This window comes from Chenopodium album, chromosome 4, assembly GCF_948465745.1.
Source record: "Chenopodium album chromosome 4, dcCheAlbu1.1, whole genome shotgun sequence".
NCBI lineage: Eukaryota > Viridiplantae > Streptophyta > Magnoliopsida > Caryophyllales > Amaranthaceae > Chenopodium > Chenopodium album.
In genome coordinates, this window is record NC_137837.1 from 14576641 (window position 1) to 14600529 (window position 23889).

At 33.2% G+C, this 23889-nt stretch overlaps 4 protein-coding genes across 5 annotated transcripts; 3 read left to right on the forward strand and 1 right to left on the reverse strand.

Annotated features, from left to right (window-relative positions):
• Positions 1 to 4698: 4698 nt before the first annotated feature.
• On the reverse strand, positions 4699 to 13333 carry LOC145628951 (uncharacterized). The gene is made up of 4 exons (XM_081681395.1): positions 13232 to 13333; positions 9222 to 11142; positions 8109 to 8214; positions 4699 to 5259 (listed from the first exon to the last, which is right to left on the reverse strand). The coding sequence occupies exon 2, from the start codon at positions 11005 to 11007 to the stop codon at positions 9253 to 9255; it is 1755 nt and encodes a 584-aa protein (XP_081537521.1). The 5' UTR covers positions 11008 to 11142; positions 13232 to 13333; the 3' UTR covers positions 4699 to 5259; positions 8109 to 8214; positions 9222 to 9252.
• On the forward strand, positions 5159 to 7151 carry LOC145628952 (uncharacterized). Its single transcript, XM_081681396.1, has one exon. It carries the CDS (start codon positions 5159 to 5161, stop codon positions 6905 to 6907), a length of 1749 nt encoding a protein of 582 aa, XP_081537522.1. The 3' UTR covers positions 6908 to 7151.
• A 168-nt stretch (positions 13334 to 13501) lies between the features above and the next one.
• LOC145626740 (uncharacterized) lies at positions 13502 to 17082 on the forward strand. 2 transcript variants are annotated; one of them, XM_081679212.1, is made up of 5 exons: positions 13502 to 13762; positions 14557 to 14854; positions 14954 to 15914; positions 16198 to 16504; positions 16597 to 17082. In XM_081679212.1, exons 1-4 carry the CDS (start codon positions 13717 to 13719, stop codon positions 16393 to 16395), a joined length of 1503 nt encoding a protein of 500 aa, XP_081535338.1. In that variant the 5' UTR covers positions 13502 to 13716; the 3' UTR covers positions 16396 to 16504; positions 16597 to 17082. The 2 variants fall into 2 exon arrangements, with proteins under 2 accessions (XP_081535338.1, XP_081535339.1); XM_081679213.1 differs by having other exon boundaries at positions 13504 to 13762; positions 14575 to 14854.
• Positions 17083 to 23025: 5943 nt separating this feature from the next.
• LOC145627698 (protein FAR1-RELATED SEQUENCE 5-like) lies at positions 23026 to 23851 on the forward strand. Its single transcript, XM_081680052.1, has 3 exons — positions 23026 to 23505; positions 23586 to 23791; positions 23833 to 23851. Exons 1-3 carry the CDS (start codon positions 23026 to 23028, stop codon positions 23849 to 23851), a joined length of 705 nt encoding a protein of 234 aa, XP_081536178.1.
• The last annotated feature ends 38 nt before the right edge of the window (positions 23852 to 23889 follow it).

The following is a 23889-nucleotide window of genomic DNA, read 5'->3' on the forward strand; positions in this document are numbered from 1 at the left end:
CCTTTCAAAAAAATTATGCAATTTGATAATCAAAAACTCACATGACAAATAAAATTTTCACTCAAATCACAACAGAAATTCTCATGGAAATAAAGAAAATATCCAAGCACCCTTAGCTTTGTAAAATTCATATTGCCCAAAAAAAAACTATCAATTTAAGGAAACCCAAAAATCCAAAACTGAATTGGAATAAAGACTCAATAATTATATCTTTTGAAAATGAGTTTGGTGAGAGGGAGGAAGATAAACTAACAAAAAAGAAACCACGACAAAAGAGAGAAATGGGAAGGAGATATGTGAATTTTTTTTTTCTTTTTGCAAATTAATTATTCATAATTATTATTTGGATTTGAATTTTGATTTTGTTGATTGTGTTTTTTTTTTCCTTTTGTTTTGTGTTCTAACTTATCATTTCTCTCTTCGTCACCACCACCCTTTTAGGAAATGATTTTTTTTTATTGTTTTATATTAAGAATTGTGAAAATTTTGGTGATGTTTTATTTGCTAATTAAGCATTTTTTTTGGTCGGTGAAGGCATGTACTGGTGTAATTGATAAAGAAAGTAGAACACGTGTTAGCTAATTAACAATTCATTACGAGGCATTACATATGAGAGATAAGGATTAAGGTTGAATATACAAAGTAAATAAAATGAAATTGTTTTTTACACTCTTTTTATATTAATTTTGTATGATTAAAATTTAAAATCTATCTTTATTTAATTAGTCAAGGGGTGAAAAAATGGCACCTGCATAAAATGTCTAAAGTGCCTCTAATCATCTATAACGTATATTAAAAAGCTTTCCAAACACCATATGTCACTCTCCAAAATTTTGTTGTTGGTTATTACTTATTAGTCCATATTAGCATGTATTTCAAATCTATAGATGTACGGTTTATACAAGAGTTGAACATACTCGATCTAAATCTCAAGGTTAATTATTGGAAGATTAATTATTTATCCATAGCATATTAATTAAATTATTGCAAAACAAAATAAAGACCTAAAATTATTAAAAGTGAGATTAAATCACGAATATTATGCATCACAATTAATAACTCGACACGTAATATAGACCCAAAAACTAGTTTGATATATAAATATAAAAGTGTTAAATTTAAAACTGTTTCTTTCTTTCTTTAATTGTTTAGAATAAACGAACTTAAGAATTTTATGCACTACGTACAATTTTAAAGATTCTATGACGTATTAATTGTATAAAATCCAAATTAATCAATACTTTTATTTTATAGGATAAAGTTTGAGACCTAAGGTATATTTTGTTTGTGCAAATAAACTTCTAATTAAAACACTTATTTGTATATATGATAACAAATGTCGTTCTTTGGCAATATTAATTAATATTCATTGCGTTTATATTTTCTTATACTAATTGATATCATTGAACCTATACCTTATATTTACCCCTAATTATTTATAGCATTTAAAATTAATGTAAATATATTATTATTTGCTTCATCTACTTTTTAAAATATATCGCCTGCATCATGGACATAGAGCTAATAACATAATCAAACTCTCGATCAAGTTTATGTTTTCTCCACTTTATTCAAATAATGCTAGATAGGAACTTGAAATTAAAATATATAATAAAATTAAGCTGCTAGGTTTCTCATCTTGATAAGCAATTGAATTTGTGAAGGGGTAAAGGATGATATATAGTGAAGGGTGTTTGTGTAATTTACTTCTCACAGTTAGCTAACTGCTTTTTTGTGTCTTCATTACCTTCATTTCTTTTTTTTTTCCAAGCCCCTGCACTTCAATGGAGACTTTATCTTCTTCCCCACCAACCTTCATCATTTTCATCTACTTCTTCAAGTTATTTCAATGGAGATTTTGCCAGCCTCAACATCACCATTGCGAATCAAACGAAAACCCTAAGAAAAATGGAGAAATAAAAGGTATGGTCGGTCAACCCCAAAGGATAGATGTTTATTGATTGCTTGTGAGTATTATCTATTAATGTTAGTCTTAATTACCTTATTCTTGAATAGTTGAATATTTGTGAGTTTCAAGTCTATGAAATATCAACGTTAAGCTAGTTTCTCGACAATTATACAAAAGCACTACAATGAATATTTTATTATATAAGCACAAATATCAAGGCCATTACATAAATGTCATTTGATAAACTTGGCTTGTTTATCAAAGTGATAAACTTGTATTTTCTCTATTAAAACGCATTACTAAGTAAGTTTATGTGTTGGGTAAAAGTTCTCATTCAATGAATCTTTCGTTTGATGTAAATTTTTATATATTCAAAAACTTGGATTGTACAAAATTTTAAAACGGTTGTGATCTCGAAACGATGAAACAAATTGGGTTTTCTCTAGTTTTTTTCCTTGAGAGGCCGGGTTTTTCTGGTCCCTCGAGGGTTTATCCATTTTATGGTTTTTCTAGCCTCCATAGCTAGGTTTTTTCTATTATATTTTGAAGGTTTTCCTTCATTCTTCTCCTTTTTCTCTCCTTTTTCATCTCTTTTCTTCCTAGTCTTAGTTGTGATTCCTTTTAGGGACTTCGTTCCACTGGTATTCTTAATGGTGGTAACCCCAAAAAAATATAATTGCTTTCAATAAATAGATCTCATCTATTATATAATAATTATTCTATTATTGTGTTTAATTTCATTGTTTGTTCTTCTAACGAGATTTGAAGATCTAGGGTTTCATAATCTCCGTAAGTATCTAGAGGATCGGACCACATGAGTATTCTCACCCAATGACAATGCATTAGTGGATTTTAAGCTGAATTAGGGTACTAACTCACATATTGTGTTGTTTCATATGATTTTTTTTTTTTTTTTTTTTTTTTTTTTTTTTTTTTTTTTTTTTGAAAAAAAAAAACAAAAACCAAAAAAAAACAAGAAAAAGGTGTTTCCACTTTTCTGTTGTCAGTTTTTAAAATTATTATGATATTAATAGGTTTGACTACTTTTTAATTCATTATATGACATGCATCATATGATTTTTTTTTTTTAAACAAAAAAAAAAAAAAAAAAAACAATAAAACTACAACGATGCCAAACGAACCCTAATATGATTGTTGATTGAATATGTAATGAAATTAGTTCTTAGGTGTTATATAGGTTATATACTTATTATTTTGGAAGTTTAGATTTCTTAGAAATTTGTTAGTAAGTGTCATTTGGCTATTTTTTATTAATGAATTTTTTTTCTTCCTGTCTAAACCCCCTATTGATCTCAATTCAAGTTTAACATCTAAGTCTTAACTACTAGGTTATGTCATGTTTCATGTTAACCTATAAAACACGAATGACTAATCATACATCATACCAATTTTAGTCAAATTTGTGCATTGTCATGTCTGTCACAAATATTCAAGGACAATTTAAACTATTCCCTTCATTTTTTAAAAGTGTTACACTCTCCTTTTGTGGTGTCGAGTATTATACGCTTTCTTTTTTTGGCTACTTCATTTAAATAATATACCTATCTCTTCTTATGGTCCCTTCTCAAACCCACCATTACTTTTTTTTAATCATTTCTTTCCCTCTCACATTCCTTACTTTATAATAAAAAATTAACCATACTGTGTTCTTTTATAATTTTCTAATTAATATCCTACCTATTCCCCTTACAATTTTTTTTTTTTTTTTATATTCAAGTTGATTAATTTGCCTAAAACTATATGTTGTTCAAAGGATAACACTTAAGAAAAACGAAAAAAGTAATACGGAGTACCTTTTACAATGTTCGGATACCCAAAATATTCGAAAAACTAGATATTTTATCCGGAAAAAATAGATACCCGATTCAGTTTTTATTGTTTGTATATCTAGGATCAATTTTGACCGGGTTTACCAGTCTCAAGGGAGAAATAAGGGATAGGAATTCAGAAACCCTAGTATGATAAAAATCTCACAAATTCATTATACTCAATGTCGAACAAAACACCTAGCAAGATGATACTGTGAAAATAATTATTTGAGCAACAATTAGTCAATTATCAAGACAGAACAAAAAATGTCTTTGGGTTCACCATGCATCCGCGCACTCGAGTGTGTATAACAATATCTCATTATACCCAGAAAATTTAATAGCATGAAGTCGATTTTATCTTGAGAGGATTAAGCCTTGAAGAGTGAGTAACAATGTAACACCAATACCAACAAGATCTATCGTATTTTTTTTATTATTATTTTTTTAGAGAGGCATAAAGCTAAGATGGGTGATGAGAATCAATACTAAAATCTCCTAAAATTGGGTCAATTCCGTCACTCTTCACCAAAGAAATAAATCAAAATAAAAGAAGGATGGAGGGAGGCAATAGAAAACGTGAAAAAAAAAAAAAAAAAAAAAAAATTAGGTCTCATTAAGTCACTTCCATGGGATTCAATGTTGGCAAGTTTGGCCAACCACCGGAATCACATTATTCACATATGATATGTTTAAACAACTTTTTTTTTTTTTTTTTTTTTTTTTTTTTTTTTTTTACTAACCAAAAGAGGATTTTATTAGATAATTTTTTCACACATTTTTCTATAAAGAAAATGTATCAAGTCAAGTTGATATTTTTATAATTAGCAATAGGTGTAAATTAAATAAAGTTGATATTTGGAAACAACAATACAGAGTAGTATATATACATTGAGACTATTTTAACAAATACTTGCACGAATATATTTAATCTTGCATATAGACTATAGAACATAAATATTGATCAAAATTATGTATATAAATAGTGCTAAAGTCAAATTTATACGCTAGACGCTAAAAAAACACAGGACTAGAGGGAGCACAAAAGAGAGATATTTGCATTCCTAGTGGACATCCATCCTCAAAATTGTGCATGGGGTACATACTCTGACACATAATCCCAAACTACCAACTAAGCCAAGTGTTAGGCTTTTAGACATACACGTGCATACCCTTATCTCACTGTCCAACCTTCTAAATTCCCACAGCCAATAGGACCTCTTCATTCTAAATTTCTGATTATTATTACCCAAAAAAAATTTAAAAAAAAAAAATTAAAAACAAACATTAAAAAAAAGAAAGAAAGATAGAGAACAGATTTTTGCAAGAATCATCTTTCTTTCTGTCTTTTGAAATATGCAGAAACTATGAATGTTAAAACAAAATTTTGAGGCACAACCCAAAAAAAAAAAAAAACCAGATGACAATATACACAACTGAACTATTCCCTAATTGCCTTCCCTATATTACAGAGCTCAGAGTACCTTCGTTGCATTCATATCATCATAATTGTCCAATTACCTGCAAAAAGAGCATTCCAAATGAGGTTTACTACAGAAATATACCAAAAATTCGAGCATATTCTGTCGAAACTCGACCGACATTTTCGCAACCATTTGATCTCAAAGAGACACAGTTGCTAAAATCAATCAAGAAGTCATATAAAGCAGGAAACTATAATGAGGCTTTCTATTTTCTTCAGAGCATGGTGAGCAGGGGTTATCAGCCTGATTTAGTCCTCAGTACAAAGCTCATTAAAGGGTTTTTCAACAGCAAAGAGGTTGATAAAGCAATAGAGGTGATGAATATATTGGAATCGAAAGGCGAGCCGGATTTATTTGCATATAATGCTATGATCAGTGGTTTCTGCAAGGTAAATAGGATTGAAGATGCTAATAACCTGCTTAATAGAATGAAGGCTAAAGGATATTCACCTGATATAGTCACTTACAATATCATGATAGGTAGTCTTTGTAGCAGGGGGAAGCTTGATTTGGCCTCGAGAGTCTTGGAAAAGTTATTGAAAGATGATTGTCAACCAACTGTTGTTACCTACACTATATTGATAGAAGCTACTCTTAATGAAGGTGGGACTGATGAAGCAATGAAGGTATTCGATGATATGCTAGCAAGAGGGCTCGTGCCCGACGTGTATGTCTACAACACCATGATTAGAGGGATGTGCAAAGAAGGGTCAGTGGATCAAGCATTTGCTTTTATTCGGAACTTACCCTCCCAAGGTTCTCATCCAGATGTAATCTCATACAACATCCTGTTACGGGCGTTACTAGACCGAGGGAAATGGGAACAAGGGGAGCAATTGGTGAGAGAGATGCTGTCTCGAGGATCTGAGCCTAATGTTGTCACTTATAGCATACTGATTGGTGCATTATGTCGTGCGAGCAAGGTGGAGGAGGCTCTAACAATGCTGAAGGTTATGATGGAAAAAGGCCTAAAACCTGATAACTATAGCTATGATCCTCTTATTTCAACATTTTGTAAAGAGGGGAAATTGGATTTGGCGATTGGCGTTTTAGATCTCATGATTTCTAATGGCTGCTTGCCTGATATTGTCAATTATAACACTGTTTTGGCAGCTCTGTGCAAGAATGGGAAGGCTGATCTAGCTCTGGAGATTTTTGATAAGCTTGGTGAGGTGGGTTGTGATCCAGACGCAAGCTCCTACAACTGTTTGATAAGTGCATTATGGAATGTCGGGGATCGAACAAGGGCTATGAAAGTGGTAGAAGATATGTTTAAGAATGGGGTTGATCCTGATGAGATTACTTACAATGCCCTTCTATCCTGTCTTTGCAGGGATGGGATGGTTGATGAGGCTATGAAATTACTAAGGGACATGGAGAACTTTGGCACAAAACCAACAGTTATTAGCTACAATATGGTCCTACTTGGCCTTTGCAAAGAACGTAGGCTGACAGATGCAGTTGAATTGTTGGGACAGATGGTTGAAAAGGGTTGTCAGCCAAATGAAACAACTTATATTTTATTGATTGAAGGGGTAGGATTCGCAGGGTGGCGTGACGAGGCTATGGAATTGGCAAACACCCTAATGGAAATGGATGCAGTTTCCGCTGAATCTTTCAAACGCTTGAGTAAGGCCTTTCCAGTTCTTTCTACACAGAAAGAACTTGCAGCCTCTGGAATATGAAAGTATTCCAACAACAAAAGTGATATGTGATATTATGTCAATATGTCTAACTATATAAGCCAATGTATATAAACAGCTCTTCTTGAAAGCCCAAAATTCCATACATGTTTAATGATGGCAACTAGAAGCTTGTCATTACGCTGTCATTTACCAGAAATATTTCAGCAAAAGTGTAAATATTTCACTTTCTACTTTTACCACATGTACTTCCCTGTAAATTATTTTTAAAAATTTGAAGTCACAAGTATATGTGTATTTGATTTCTTAATCATGTAGATAGAAATGAAGCAACTTTAAAGTAGCCTTAAGTTGCTCACTAGATTATAGACAATACAAATTCTATATGATTTCTTGCTCAAGCTAATTGTCAAGGACTCAAGGTAGTATTTAAAAATAAAAAAAAAAACGGTCGAGTATTTAAATTCCAATACAAGATGTACAATAGTACAATTGTATTTGATTATTTTTCAATTGTTAAATATAGTGTGTCCAATATTGAAGTATGCGCACATATATAGGAAAAGTAATTTAACAGCTTTAAAGTATTACTACTCTTTCTACCCAAGTATAATGGCCATATAATGGCCAAGCAGAACTTAGAGTTTCCAAGCTAGAAAATTCAAACTTGGACAGCATTTATATACTACTCTTTCTACCCAAGTAAAGCTGACCCAAATTCGAGTTCATCTCAGCTTGTTATCAGCCCCATGTTTAAGATTTGTTAGTGACAAGGAAGGAGACGTACCCTGTCAAGAGTTCCACCTACTAAAGGACCAGGTCAAGGCAAAAAAGTAAATGAGTACCAGAAATCCCTAACAAAGATCACATTGTCAGTAGTAGTCATGTAGATATTCCTAATCCTAATTTCATAATTAGAATGCAAGTAGCACTTGTTTTTCTCTCTTTTTTTTTTTTTTTTCCTATCTCCATGGCAGACAGAAAAAAGATTATAGTGGCACTGTATCAGCGACTTAAAACTACTTAACTTCCAAGTTATTTGCCTCATCTTCTAAAACATAATTTACAGAATGATGTCAGAATATGCAGAATATATGATTTGCACCTAGTAAGAAATAAACTTTGCAGTAAAATAAGCCATAAACCCATTAGCAGCAATTATTTATCAGATAAACATCAATGTTTTGCATATTGTAACAGAAAGGAAGTTGAGTGAGAAATAAAATTGACAAGCCCAACTTACAAAAATCAGCTGCGTGAAGATGGCCTGGAATCCTTTTGATGGCACAAATTCAAGATTGCTTTATACTCGTTCTCAAACCAGGAGATGTAAGATAACAGATGCTCAACTGACACCAAATTCAATAAATTAGGCAAAGCTGAAATGAATTGATTGATATAGTTTTGAAAAACCATTATACATTTCTAAGGTCCAACATTATGAAATGACAAGCATTCAGATAAACAGATAAGTGAAAGCCAGCCATGAGTAGACCACATTGTCAGTCAAAGTTCCTCTCCATTACATAGAAGTTTAATCACATGGAGCGACTGGCTCTAAAAAGTGACAGAAAATGCAGTGATGAACCAAAAGTATCTACAGCTATGTATTTCACAGCATATACCAGTCCAAAAATAATATCACACATTACCGGCATCATATTATAGCCAAGAAAAAAAATATTAGGCAAAGACAACCATGCTCATATGCATCATAGGATTAAGGAAAGGAGAAGGGAAACAGATAAAACAGAAAGCTGAAAGCAGATAATCATAAGCAGACAGCATTGTAAGTCAAAGTTCTTAACATTCTCTCCACTCTGTCTTTCGCATAAAGCTCTATTTCATGGAGTAAGTGGCTCTAAAGAGACATGAAAGAAAGTGCATTTTGTCAAAAAATAAATTTGAAGTTGCTTCCACAACATATGACAGTCTAGTTTATCAATACGTCAGACAGTGCTCCCTTTGGGATGTTACCAGCATCATGGGCTCATAGCATAGCTAAGAATCAACCAATTAAAGAAAAGACACTCATGCTTACATACATCATAAAGTAAGACATAGTTAAATATCATGCGCCTTCATAAAAGCAGCAAGTTTTTACATGGAAATCCCAAATTGCAAAAGGTAGTAACCATGAAAACTAATCCTACACAGGGCAAAGAAAATTCTAGATAGTATAGGCAGCATGAACTTTATGTGCTTCTTTTTGCCTTGATCAAGCTCAAATTCAGTTTCATAATCTTTTTTGGTAAAAGAAGGAATTAAAGTACGTTATAAGAAAATTTTACTTAAAAAAAATAAATAAATAACACTGTGCTAAAGCAGAGAAAATATGATGCAGAAGGGGTCATACTCGGAATGTTGAAGAAGTCAAAATTTGCGTTTCAATTCAGCTTAACACCTTCTCTTAGAATTCCCCATTCAACTAGCTTAGAAGACAGTTCATGAGCTTCTTCAATCACACCATAAGCAGCTACTCCTCTTATTAAATTGGTGTAAACAGTTTCATCTGGCTTGATCTGGTTGGAGATCATGATTTCTAGAACTTGTATAGCAATATCCAGCTTCTTATTTCTGCACAATTCCGGAATAATAAACCTATAAAACCTGTTTTGAATCTTGTGGTTTCTTCTATTCATCTCCCTTAATACCTCCATACACTCATCATGTTTATCTGCCCGGCAAAAGCCCCAGCCTAAACAACGATGAGTTATATCATCTGGAACAATTCCCTTATCAATCATTTCATTGTACACCTGCATTGCTTTCTCCATAGAACCTTTCTTCGCCAAACCATCCATGACAATGTTATAAGTAATCAAGCCAGGAGAGCAATTTCTATCACTTAAAAGCCTAACAATGCAAAGAGCCTCATCCAACATTCCTTCTTTGCAGATGGCTGCTAATAGGGTATTGTATGTGATTATATCTGGGGAAAGGTTTTTGCTAACCATTTGATCAAGAAAATCTATGGCACGATCCAGGAGCCCATGCTTACACAAACCATTGATTAAGATATTATATGTAACAACTCTTGGACGATGAGAAGTTTGATTCATGATTGACAAAATGTCATCCGCTTCAGCCCAATAACCATGGCTACATATAGCATGAAGTATAGTGTTGTAAGTCACAGAATTTGGCTCCAAACCATGAGAAACTAGACTATGCATCACCAAAGCCATTTCTTTGAAATTTCCTTTTTTACTACTGGAGTTTATCAGTGAATTGTAGGTAACTAGATCAGGATAACAGCCTTCAACAGCAAAATCATTCAACACACCAAGAGCTCTTACTAACCCACAATGTTGCATAACCAAATCTAGCAAGATTGTATACGTGATAGTATAAGGAGGACATCCCTTTCTAAGTTGGTCCTTCCAAAATGAAATAGCCTGATCAAACTTGCCCCTATCAAAGAAACTCCTGATGATTGTGTTATACGTGATTGCATCTGGTAAGCAGCCACTCAAGCTCATATCGTCTAAGTACTCAATGGCAGAGTTCAATTCCCCACGCTTGCACAATCCCCCAATCAACATGTTGTATGTGATAACATCCGGAACACCACCAGACATTACCACAATTTGCAAGACCTTTGCTGCTTTCTCAACCTGGTTTTGTTTAATGAGACCGCGTATCAAATTAATACAAGAAGGGAAGTAAGGAATTTGACTTTGACGGGCCATGACCTCTACCAACCTAGTTGCTTCAAATAGCTTTCCAAAGCTGCAGTATTTTTGAAGAATATGATTGTTTTTAAGCTCACTGTTCTCAACAAAGGGTCCTTCTAATGATGAAACAGGCTTCTTTAAACTAATTTGTGAAGCATTCTTCTGTGCACCAGGCGTATGTCTCTGTTGTCTAATCTCATCAACATCATTTATGCAGACATTACCATGCTGAGCTCGGCAGTTTAACTGGAAGTTATCTCGCCTAGAACAAAATCTAGGACTTTGTAACCAAAATTGACATGCATGGCTATATTTTAAGAGAGAAGCTAATTCAGACTGACATGGTTTCACATTAGCACAATGTACAAAACTAGAAGTAGCGTCCTTTCTGTTATGACATAAATCCACTCTTTGTAAACAAGAAATCTCGACTGTAGAGTGCTGAGAAGTAGTTGCAGGCACCATCCTTAACTTCAGTACTCAACGGTGTTGCTGACATTCATTCTATAGAAGCACTCTGTCTCATGATAAATTCCAGTATCCCTATCAATAGATAATAGTGTTCTCCAATTCTCCAGCAACCCTCAACTCTTAAAAAACCTGCAACAAGAAAGGTCATGAACACATAACTAAAATTTTAGAATTCAAAGAACATACTCCGTGTCAAACTTTTAGATACAAATTAAGGACAATATTTGAAAAATCTTTAGAAATAATCCCATCAAAGTCGAAATAAGAAAACTAAAGCTTAGTTTTCTATCTAGGCGTATAACCTTAGCCTAAGATTTCCCATAGCATAGAAAATAGGTATGGAACGTTAAGAAAAGAACAGCATTGCTTACAAGCAAATCGGAAGAAATCTGGCAATTTCCACCACATCATGTACACAATTCATTCCATACAAAAAACATTAAGCAAGCACATACATGGAAAGTAAGAATCCATGACCAATTTGTAGATTAATTAATAGATATACAGACTCAAGTGTGCAGCTTAACCTATTCCCCTCCCCTCTCCAAAAAAAAAAAAAAAAAAAAAAATTACAATAAAGTTATAAAAAATCCTCATGACTCAGTATGATTATTTTTTCACATCAATATAATACCATAGATTAGTTCCATCCTACTAATTGCCCACCAACAAGTGATGCCCATGGGCTACCTTCTAATAAACTTCACTGCCCCTCACAGGCCTCACTCTCAAGATGAGCCCTCAAAACTTCTTCCTTTGAAATTTTTACATTATGGAGGTTATAATATTTAATTAAGACAAACAATTTTCAGCATGTATACTTTACACAAACACCATTCAATATACATGTCATTCATCACCATTAAGAGGTCTCCTAAGCAAACTACTCAAAATAAACCACTTGGCTTTGCAGTTTGTCACACCTTTCTAGGGGGTCTACCAAGACATCTCTACCAAATAATACCTCCGTTTTTTTAAGTTGAGACCTTTCTATTATCACGCTTGCCAACGCACTATTTTAGCGATTAATATCTCTAATTATCGGTATTGTAAAATAATAAGAAGTGTATATTAATAAAATATAAATTGAGATGATTCAAACAAGATTCCATATAACTATATTTTATCGTAGCTATAATTCACAAAAACTAGTCAAAGTATTGTTTGTGAATAGTGTAAAAGTCAAATAGTGTCAACTAAAAAAAAAATATTATCCATTCACAACCAAGAAGATGACTAATAACACGAATATCCAAACTCAAAAACTTACATAATAATATCCACACAGTTACACGGCAATAGACTTATATAGTCCAACTTCATTTCAAATCACAATAGATCATATATAAAACTTACTACTCCGCCACGGTTGATGCCAAATACGAAATATAATTACAACTAATTAAAGTAGCACTAGAAAGTAGGTGTGCGTGAGTCATGACATAAAAACGTACTTCAGATTCACATTCAAGATTCAACTAGTGTATTCACAACAAAATTATCATCATCGTTGTTAACATGTAAAAAACAAACTAGTTTGCTTCATGCGCAGCACATAGGCCATCCAAGTTCCACATGGGATACAAAACTTGAACATGTTTTATTTGGAAAATCATAGACATCAAAGTAACCTTGATCCTCACAACTCTAAAAACAAAGAAAAACCTCCTAATAACCCGAAATATCAAAAATTCACCTACAAAAGCATCTAATTACCCAAAGTTTATAATAAACATTTGAGGGTAAATGCCACAAAATGAAATTATCCACCGTTTGCAAAGAAATTATCAAGATAGTCTTTCTAAAATATACAACAAACCCAACTCAAAACTCACTTAAGATAATTAATTAATACAATTCTTTGGATAAACCCAACTTTTTTATTTCTCCCTCCAATCCAATAACTAAAACAACTTAGCCAAATAAAATTGAAACAATATTATATCATTCAAAACTATAATGCAAAAAATATCATATGCTTAACGAAACTAACAACAAAAATTAAACTTCACTATACAAAACCAAGGGTATAGTAATTAAATTCACAAAGTGTCAATACTATTAATTTGGGAAATGGGTGTTAAAGGGCTAAAAAAATGTCCCAAATACGAAGTAAATTAGTGTAGGATGAAGAACTCCCTCAATTTCAGTTTGTAATAGCGGTGGAAAGGTGTTAAAGTGGTAAGAAAAAAAAAAACAAGAAATTGAGGTGGCTCACCGGGAAGTAGTAGCGGTGGACGGTGACGGTCGTGGCGAGCTGCACAAGAACCGAATGGTGGGAGTACTATGAAGTAGAGACTAGAAAGAGGGAAACAAACAACACAAATTTTTAAAAAAAGCGGGTGTTCAATAATGATATTGAATGGCGGATTTAATGGACAAAAAAACTGTCCTGGCACGTGATTTCCAAAATTAAAGAAAAAGAACTTTCTCTCTCATTCACTCATTTATGCTTTCTCTCTCCTCGTTTTTCTCTCTCTAAAAACCAGTTAACTGCGATTTCTCTCTCCTCCATTGTTGCTTTTCGAGCTTTTTCGAGCTTTTTCTCACTTTTCTTTCACTTGTGAAGTTGTTTATCGCTTAATTGTGGTTAGTTTACTTATTTTTTTGAGATTTTTGTTAGTTTAAATTGTTTTGGTTCTTCGATTTTTAGGTTTTTTGATTTTGATTTTGTTTTCGTTTTTTGTACTGTTAGTTTCAGCAATGGTGAAGAAGAAGATTACAAAGAAGGCTGTAGATGCTGAAGAAGGTGTGTTTATTTAATTTTTCATCATTTTTTCGAATTTTCAATTGAATTTTCGCTTATATATGTCGAATTAGTAGTGCATGTTATTTTTTATTGTTTTCTGTTGATTTATTATGCATATTATGATAATTGAATTTCAATTTTGAAGTTATTATGTTTAATTTTGCTTTATTTTATTGTTCATTGTGATAATTGGTTCAAAATTTGATATATATGTGTTGTGGTGTTGTTACATGTTAAACAAATTTTGCATGTTTGTTTTCAGAAGTTTTATTCATTATTCTTCAAATTTTGATGTTAGGTTTTAGTTAGATTATGAAAAAAGTATGCATATCTGCATTGTGTTTGTGTATATGTGTTTGAGTACCAGTAATATGTGCATTGTGCATTGTGTGTGAGTAATATATACATATGTTATTTATATGCATGCCAAAGGTTATTTTATGCTTTGAAAAGGGTCACTTTATGCTGTGAAAAGGGTCACTTTATTCTGTCAAAAGGGTCACGTTTGTATTTAAAAGGGTTACTTGTTGTAGTTTAAAGGGTGACTTTATGCAGTGAAAAGGGTCACTTTATATAGTTAAAAGGGTCACTTTATGCTTGTTAAAGGGTTACTTTTTTATTTAAAAGGGTTACTTGTTGTATTTTAAGGGTGACTTTATGCAGTAAAAAGGGTCACTTTATTCTTTTAAAAGGGTCACTTTTTGCATTTAAAAGGATTTTTTTGCATATATTCTAAATTTTCCCCTGAGTAATTTGTGAATTTGTAATTTATGGTTATCCTCTGTATTAATTAGATATAGGTGGTTCAATAGGTGGATATCGTTATAAATCGCCTTCAAGGGGAAAAGGAATGGGTAAAGAGCCTGCTAAAAAGAACAAGACAGCTCCTGAGAAGGACAAAACAGAGTCTAAAACTGGGAAGTCTAACATTGTGAAGGCTAAAACTGTGAAGGCTAAAACTGTTCCTAAGAAGGCCAAAGCAGAGTCTCAGAAGGTTAAAGCATCTCCTAAGAAGTCTAAAATTGTATCTAAGAAGGCCAAAGCAGATGCTGAATTGCAAGTAGTTTCTGATTCTGATTCTGATACTGTTGTGTAAGTATAAATGTTTTTTGTTTTGTATTTTTTTAATCATATATATCATGATTCTGATTCTGATTCTGATATTGTTTTACTTATATTATTATTATTTAGGGAAAAAAGACCCTTGATTGCAAGGTGCAGACCACACACATTGGAATTAATGATGAGTACTTTTAGTCCTAATCAACAAAAAGCTGTTGAAGAAATAGGTTTTGGTGGTTTATTACATCTGAAATTGAAAACTTTGAATCGTCAAATGCTACATTGGCTGGTTGAACACTTTAATGGAGGTAGCTGCATGTTCACTATTGCTGCTGGTAAAGAGTTTGTAGTTACTAAAAATGATATATGTGATGTCTTTGGCTTGCCTATGAGTGAGATTGCTGTTCCTGAACTTCAGAAGAATCCTGAAGAAGGTAGTGTAGATAAACGTATCATTCAGTCATGGAGACATGATTATGGTCTTACTGAGAAGCAACCTCTACATTTGTCAAAAGTGGAGTCTAGGATGGTTGATTTGGATGATGGTGGTGAAGAATTCAAGAGATGTTTTGTGCTACATGCTATGTCTAGCTTCTTAGCTCCTACTACTAATAGGACTGTTTCATTGAAGTTGCTGAAGGCTGTGGAAAATGTTGATGAAATCAAAACATTTGATTGGTGTTCATATGTTTTGAAAAAATTAAAGAAGGCTGTTGTGAATTATAAGAATGATGAAAATGCTCAAAATGTAAGTGGTTGTTTGCTAGCTTTGCAAATTATGTATTTTCATCGATTAAATTTCCAAGGAGAAAAGGAAAGTAGTACCCTTCCTTTGATTCAACATTGGACTGATGCGAAGATTAAGAAGCGGATCAATTTGGAGATTAAAGCTGGTGATTTTGGGCAGGGACCATTAGATACCCTTACATATCCTGTTTCACAGCCTGAAGTTAGGGATCCTATAACTCCTGTTGTTAAGCAAACTTGTGGTCAAGGGGCTTCTACAAGTGGTAGAAGTGGCCGCATTCTTGCATTTGATCTTCCAGAAAGTGTGATGACTGATGATGAAATTAAAGAAATTTCAACTGATGTAAGTGCTCTTTTTTTTTTTTTTTATTTAATTATTATCTCTTTATATGCACTAAAGTTACCCTTTTTGTGCACTAAAGTTACCCTTTTTGTGCACTAAAGTTACCCTAAATATTCAGTTATAAGGGTTACTTTATGCATTTTAAAGGGTAACTTTATGCATAATAAAGGGTAACTTTATGCATTTAAAAGGGTAACTTTATGCATATATCATGAATTTTCATTTGTTTTTTATTTTTATTTTTTACATTTGTATAGTTTCTTATTGGTTCATATGTTTGCAGGCTGTTCATGAAACATTTCTTTTGGTCAAAAGAAATATGGATGTATTATTGTTGGTTCAGTCACAGGGTTTTCAAACCTTGAGTGATATGATTGCTTCTCGTAGAACTGAATCATTATCCTCTGATGATCCTGTTGTATTTTCTCAAACACAACAGTTACTTTCTGATCCTCATTACCTGAAGCTTTTAGATTGTTGAGTTGGAATGGAGAAAAGAAAAAGTTGACAATTTGGACTGTGGGGTGTTTGTTATGTATCACATGCTCCATTTTGTTGGCGAATCGTTCAAATTAAATGAACTCAAAACAGTAATTATTCATCTATTTTGTATGTAGTTTTTCCCTTTCTAATGCTTTTATTAATTACATATTGATAAGTATTTTTTTTTTTCTGTTGTGAGATTATTGGGAGAAAATTTCTGCGAGGTGAGATTTGTACGACACTGGTGCTGTGTGATTTGAATGAATCTAGGAATGATGTGTTGTCAGAATTAGAGAAGTTCAATGAGAAGAAGAAAGATCCTGCTTATTGCCAAGAAATTGAAATGAGAAGAAAGGATGCAATTGCTGCAAAGAAGAAGAAAGATAATGAAGAAAGAATAATGGCAGCTGAAGTAGAAGCAAAGGCAGAGGCAGACGAAGAGAATCCCAAAGGAAAAAGGGCAAAAAAGAAGACAGACAAGTACACTCCTTCTAAAGGGTGAAATGACTGTTAGAAGCAAAGGTTGATTAGGTCTAGGAGCATTTTTTGAACAATGAAAAAACTTAATGTTTGTGCATATACATCAAGTTAAATGATGTAATTAAACTTAGTGGTTAGTTTTTTGTTCTTTTGGAATACTGATGTATGTGCATACATTAAGTAATTTGAAAGGTTCTTGTGTATGTTTTTTGGGGTCACTTTTGTGCATAAAAAGGGTTACTTTGTGGCATAAAAAGGGTTACTTTTTATATTTGATAAGGTATACTTTTTTGGGTAGATAGGGTAACTTTTATGCATGAAAAGGGTAACTTTTATTGACAAAAGGGGTAACTTTTATTACTTGAAAGGGTAACTATTAACAAAGATAAGGTTAATTTAGTGGATAGAAAGGATAAGGTATACTTTTTTTGGATAGATAGGGTAACTTTTATGCGTGAAAAGGGTAACTTTTATTGACAAAAGGGGTAACTTTTATTACCAGAAAGCGTAACTTTTAGTGGATATAAAGGATAACGTTTATGCATGAAAAGGGTTACTTTAATTCATGAAAAGGTTAACATAAGTTGATGTTTCCAAGAATTAAATATCTGCTAATAAAAGTGTCAATCACATTTTCATTAAACTTGTCATAGAGTAAAAAAACAAAAGAAAAATAGTTTAACAATACAAGGTATATTAATTTCAAAAAAAAAAATGTTCAAAAAAAGATCTTAAAAGAGTCGTAAGTTAGGTGTTTTTGATCCAAATTCTGAATTTGGAGGTGGCAGTGCTGGTTTTCTTTTTCTCTTTCTTTTTTCAAGTCCTCCTTTTGCTCTCTTGCTTCTTCCTTTTGTTACAGCCGTTTTAGGATCAAGTATTTGTGGTACACTTGTGCTTGTACTCGATGCTGAAGAAACGTCAGTATTGCTTTGAGTGCTGTCTGCCACATCAGGAATGTTAGAAGCAGCTTCTGTACTTTCTTTCTAAGCAGCAATAGCAAGTAAGTCTTCCACCATTTTAAGACTGTTTCTGAAGCTTAACAATACAAGGTATATTAATTTCGAAAAAAAAAATGTTCAAAAAAAGATCTTAAAAGAGTCGTAAGTTAGGTGTTTTTGATCCAAATTCTGAATTTGGAGGTGGCAATGCTGGTTTTCTTTTTCTCTTGCTTTTTTCAAGTCCTCCTTTTGCTCTCTTGCTTCTTCCTTTTGTTACAGCCGTTTTAGGATCAAGTATTTGTGGTACACTTGTGCTTGTACTCGATGCTGAAGAAACGTCAGTATTGCTTTGAGTGCTGTCTGCCACATCAGGAATGTTAGAAGCAACTTCTGCACTTTCTTTCTGAGCAGCAATAGCAAGTAAGTCTTCCACCATTTTAAGACTGTTTCTGAAGCTTTCTTCCATAAATGCTCTTGTGTCTTCATTTTCTTGACTTTTTAAGATTAGATTGTAGTATTTCCTCATCATTGTTTGCCTCCATGGAATATATCGCTGTTTAGGATCCTGATTCTTCAACCTATCCCATGTCTCTGTTTTTGCAAACTTAGTCCATCTTTTTGAAACATACTTATCTGGTATTCTTGTTACTGAATGCAAATGTAGAATTCTGATGCAATGATAACATAACCATCCAGATGCTTCAAAATTTTTGCAAGTGCACCATACAGTTTGGCTCTCATGTATATAGTTTACTTGATGTGCAGACCATGGCTTGTCTTCTAGTGTTACTTGATAAAGTAGGCATTCTTCATTACTGCCTAACATCTGAACAGTTGTTGCCATAGAGTATCCAAACTCCTCTTCAAAATCTCTAAAGAGTGATAAAGTGAAAACCTGTACATCAAAATCATGTAGGTTCATTTAAATTGCCATATATTAGGTGTAATTTATGTAGTTGTCAGTTAACTTTTTACCTGTGCAGCATGCTTTAGCATTCCAGAGAGAGGCAATGAAGTGAATGCTATTGACTTGCTACAGGTAAACTCATCATATTTCTCTGTGCTTCTCCAACGATTGGTTGTCTTCTTAAATATGGTATAAAATTCTGTCAAAGTAGTTGTTTTACTTGCTCTGAATCCTATAGCATGATTAGTGCTTTCACTCCTTTGTGACGATAAGATTCCTGCTGAAAAGAAATCTCTACTAAGGGCAGGACACCATTTGTCTTTCAACTCATACACTCTTTTGTACCAAGAGTGTTCTGTCAACTCATATTTCTGCAACATTGCCTGCCATTTTTCTTCGAATTCTTGTTCTGTCACACACATCTTTAAGCACTGGTTGAATGCAAATTTGAATTCTTTGTCTTTTTTAAGAGCTCCAAATCTGGTTATGGCATTTTGCTCCAAATGCCATATACAAAGTCTATGCCTTGTATTTGGAATCACCTGCATTGAAAATAAAGGGGTCACTTTATGCTGTTAAAAGGGTTACTTTATGCACTAAAAAGGATAACTTTATGCAGATAAAAGGGTAACTTTTATGTGAAAAGAAAAACTTTATTGTCAGATCTCAAATCTGTAAGATGTCAATATAAATCTTTTACCTCCAGAATTGCATTTGCCATTGCTTGGTCCTGGTCAGTGAATATTGAAGTTGGTTTTCTATCCTCCATAGCTTTGAAGAAGGTTTGTAATAACCACACAAATGAATCTGTTGTTTCATCCCCAATAAAAGCACATGCAAACATACAATTATGCCAGTGGTTATTTATGCCAACAAATGGAGCACATATAAGATTATATCTGTTGGTTCTGTATGTTGTATCAAAGACAAGAACATCTCCATATATCCTATAGTCTTCTAGCATCATTGAATCTCTCCAAAAGATATTGCAAATTCTTCCTTCTTTGTCAAACTTCACTCTAAAAAAGAAGTTTGGATCCTCTGATTGTTCTTGACTTAAAATGTTCACTAAAGTTTGAGCATCTCCAGCCTCAATTTGTTCCATTCTTAACCTTGAGCAGAAATTCAGGTGATCTACAACACTATGGCCTACATTCTGTTCTCCTCCAGCCTCTGTAGCCATGTAATAGTAAGTGTCCATTGTAGTTAAACCTGAAGATTTCATTGTTTTGATTGCTTCAGTTTTTTCCTTTGTCATTTTTCTTTCAGAACGATGCAAATAATGCCACTGTGGCTTTGTTAGCTCGTGGTTATGCTGAATAACATGAGACACCACCTCAAACTGTCCTTCTTTATTCACTTTTGCTCTTATGCATGCCTTGCAATTTGATCTTGTAATGGCTACTTGTCTTGGCTTTCTTGCTTTTACATTTACATCCTCTTCATCAACCATTTCAACTAACTTTGTTTTCTTCTGACCTGAATGTCTCTTTCCCTCAGCAGAACACACATAGTTTTTCTCAGTTACTATTTTTGTGTGTTGTTTGAATCTAGTTGTATGTTTTCTTATTGAAAATCCCAGTATAGCAGCATGTTTTTCATACAATTCCAAAATTTCTTCAAAAGTTTCTCTTACCACACCAACAAATGATCCTCTAAGATCTAAACCAGAAGCATCAATTGGATTTGTATCTGTTATTTAATACAAACAAATCAGATAATAACCACAGCCAGCATAAAAAAGGGTAACATTCGTGTGAAAATAGGGTAACTTTTAAGCATGAAAAGGGTAACATTTGGACATTCAAAGGGTTACTTTTTGCATACAATCTGAGTGTAACATTTGTGCATAAATAGGGTCACTTTTAAGCATGAAAAGGGTAACATTTAGGCAATCAAAGGGTTACTTTTTGCATGCAATCTCAAAAGTTCTGCATTCAATCTGAGGGTAACATTTAGGCATAAATAGGGTCACGTTTATGCATAAAAAGGGTAACAATTATGTATTCAAAGGGTTCTTTTTAGCATACAATCTCAAAAATTTATAGAAATTACCTTCAGTTGCATTTGTTTTGGTTGTTTGTTCTGAATTTGAATCAATTGATTTACAACTCCATTTGCATGTACCCGGTGTACAGTATTTTTACTGTACATCGGGTTTTTCTCACGTGCAACTTCTTTATTGTTTTTTTTTTTTTTTTTTTAAAATAGCTTAATTTAAAATCACGGAATTTTATCCCTAAATAAAAAAAACGCAGAACAATGGAGGAGAGAGAAAGTGAGAAAACGCAGAACAATGGAGGAGAGAGAAAGTGAGAAATCGCAAAAATTGCAAAAAACGATCATCAATCGAGGAGAAAAAAGGTTAGAAAACGCAAAAATTGCAGAAATCGATCATCAATAAAGGAGAAAAAAGGTGAGAAAACGCACAAATAGAAGAATTCGATCATCAATCGAGGAGAAAAAAGGTGAGAAAACTTACAAATTGCAGAAATCGATCATCAATGGAGAATTCGACTTTCGATACAACAAAATGCAGCAATCTGATTCACGAATTGCTACAAAAACAGAGGCAAGTTGAGACTGAATTTGAAATCGATTTAAATCGATCGATTATAGAAGAAGAAGAAACTTATTGTTTTGGAGATGAATTCGTACCAATATTCAACCATCCAGACAATGCAGAAGCAATTGATAATGCAGAAGACGCAATACACAATGCTGAAAATCAAGTGGTTCCTGATAAATCAATTGATTCAAATTCAGAACAAACAACCAAAACAAATGCAACTGAAGGTAATTTCTATAAATTTTTGAGATTGTATGCTAAAAAGAACCCTTTGAATACATAATTGTTACCCTTTTTATGCATAAACGTGACCCTATTTATGCCTAAATGTTACCCTCAGATTGAATGCAGAACTTTTGAGATTGCATGCAAAAAGTAACCCTTTGATTGCCTAAATGTTACCCTTTTCATGCTTAAAAGTGACCCTATTTATGCACAAATGTTACACTCAGATTGTATGCAAAAAGTAACCCTTTGAATGTCCAAATGTTACCCTTTTCATGCTTAAAAGTTACCCTATTTTCACACGAATGTTACCCTTTTTTATGCTGGCTGTGGTTATTATCTGATTTGTTTGTATTAAATAACAGATACAAATCCAATTGATGCTTCTGGTTTAGATCTTAGAGGATCATTTGTTGGTGTGGTAAGAGAAACTTTTGAAGAAATTTTGGAATTGTATGAAAAACATGCTGCTATACTGGGATTTTCAATAAGAAAACATACAACTAGATTCAAACAACACACAAAAATAGTAACTGAGAAAAACTATGTGTGTTCTGCTGAGGGAAAGAGACATTCAGGTCAGAAGAAAACAAAGTTAGTTGAAATGGTTGATGAAGAGGATGTAAATGTAAAAGCAAGAAAGCCAAGACAAGTAGCCATTACAAGATCAAATTGCAAGGCATGCATAAGAGCAAAAGTGAATAAAGAAGGACAGTTTGAGGTGGTGTCTCATGTTATTCAGCATAACCACGAGCTAACAAAGCCACAGTGGCATTATTTGCATCGTTCTGAAAGAAAAATGACAAAGGAAAAAACTGAAGCAATCAAAACAATGAAATCTTCAGGTTTAACTACAATGGACACTTACTATTACATGGCTACAGAGGCTGGAGGAGAACAGAATGTAGGCCATAGTGTTGTAGATCACCTGAATTTCTGCTCAAGGTTAAGAATGGAACAAATTGAGGCTGGAGATGCTCAAACTTTAGTGAACATTTTAAGTCAAGAACAATCAGAGGATCCAAACTTCTTTTTTAGAGTGAAGTTTGACAAAGAAGGAAGAATTTGCAATATCTTTTGGAGAGATTCAATGATGCTAGAAGACTATAGGATATATGGAGATGTTCTTGTCTTTGATACAACATACAGAACCAACAGATATAATCTTATATGTGCTCCATTTGTTGGCATAAATAACCACTGGCATAATTGTATGTTTGCATGTGCTTTTATTGGGGATGAAACAACAGATTCATTTGTGTGGTTATTACAAACCTTCTTCAAAGCTATGGAGGATAGAAAACCAACTTCAATATTCACTGACCAGGACCAAGCAATGGCAAATGCAATTCTGGAGGTAAAAGATTTATATTGACATCTTACAGATTTGAGATCTGACAATAAAGTTTTTCTTTTCACATAAAAGTTACCCTTTTATCTGCATAAAGTTATCCTTTTTAGTGCATAAAGTAACCCTTTTAACAGCATAAAGTGACCCCTTTATTTTCAATGCAGGTGATTCCAAATACAAGGCATAGACTTTGTATATGGCATTTGGAGCAAAATGCCATAACCAGATTTGGAGCTCTTAAAAAAGACAAAGAATTCAAATTTGCATTCAACCAGTGCTTAAAGATGTGTGTGACAGAACAAGAATTCGAAGAAAAGTGGCAGGCAATGTTGCAGAAATATGAGTTGACAGAACACTCTTGGTACAAAAGAGTGTATGAGTTGAAAGACAAATGGTGTCCTGCCCTTAGTAGAGATTTCTTTTCAGCAGGAATCTTATCGTCACAAAGGAGTGAAAGCACTAATCATGCTATAGGATTCAGAGCAAGTAAAACAACTACTTTGACAGAATTTTATACCATATTTAAGAAGACAACCAATCGTTGGAGAAGCACAGAGAAATATGATGAGTTTACCTGTAGCAAGTCAATAGCATTCACTTCATTGCCTCTCTCTGGAATGCTAAAGCATGCTGCACAGGTAAAAAGTTAACTGACAACTACATAAATTACACCTAATATATGGCAATTTAAATGAACCTACATGATTTTGATGTACAGGTTTTCACTTTATCACTCTTTAGAGATTTTGAAGAGGAGTTTGGATACTCTATGGCAACAACTGTTCAGATGTTAGGCAGTAATGAAGAATGCCTACTTTATCAAGTAACACTAGAAGACAAGCCATGGTCTGCACATCAAGTAAACTATATACATGAGAGCCAAACTGTATGGTGCACTTGCAAAAATTTTGAAGCATCTGGATGGTTATGTTATCATTGCATCAGAATTCTACATTTGCATTCAGTAACAAGAATACCAGATAAGTATGTTTCAAAAAGATGGACTAAGTTTGCAAAAACAG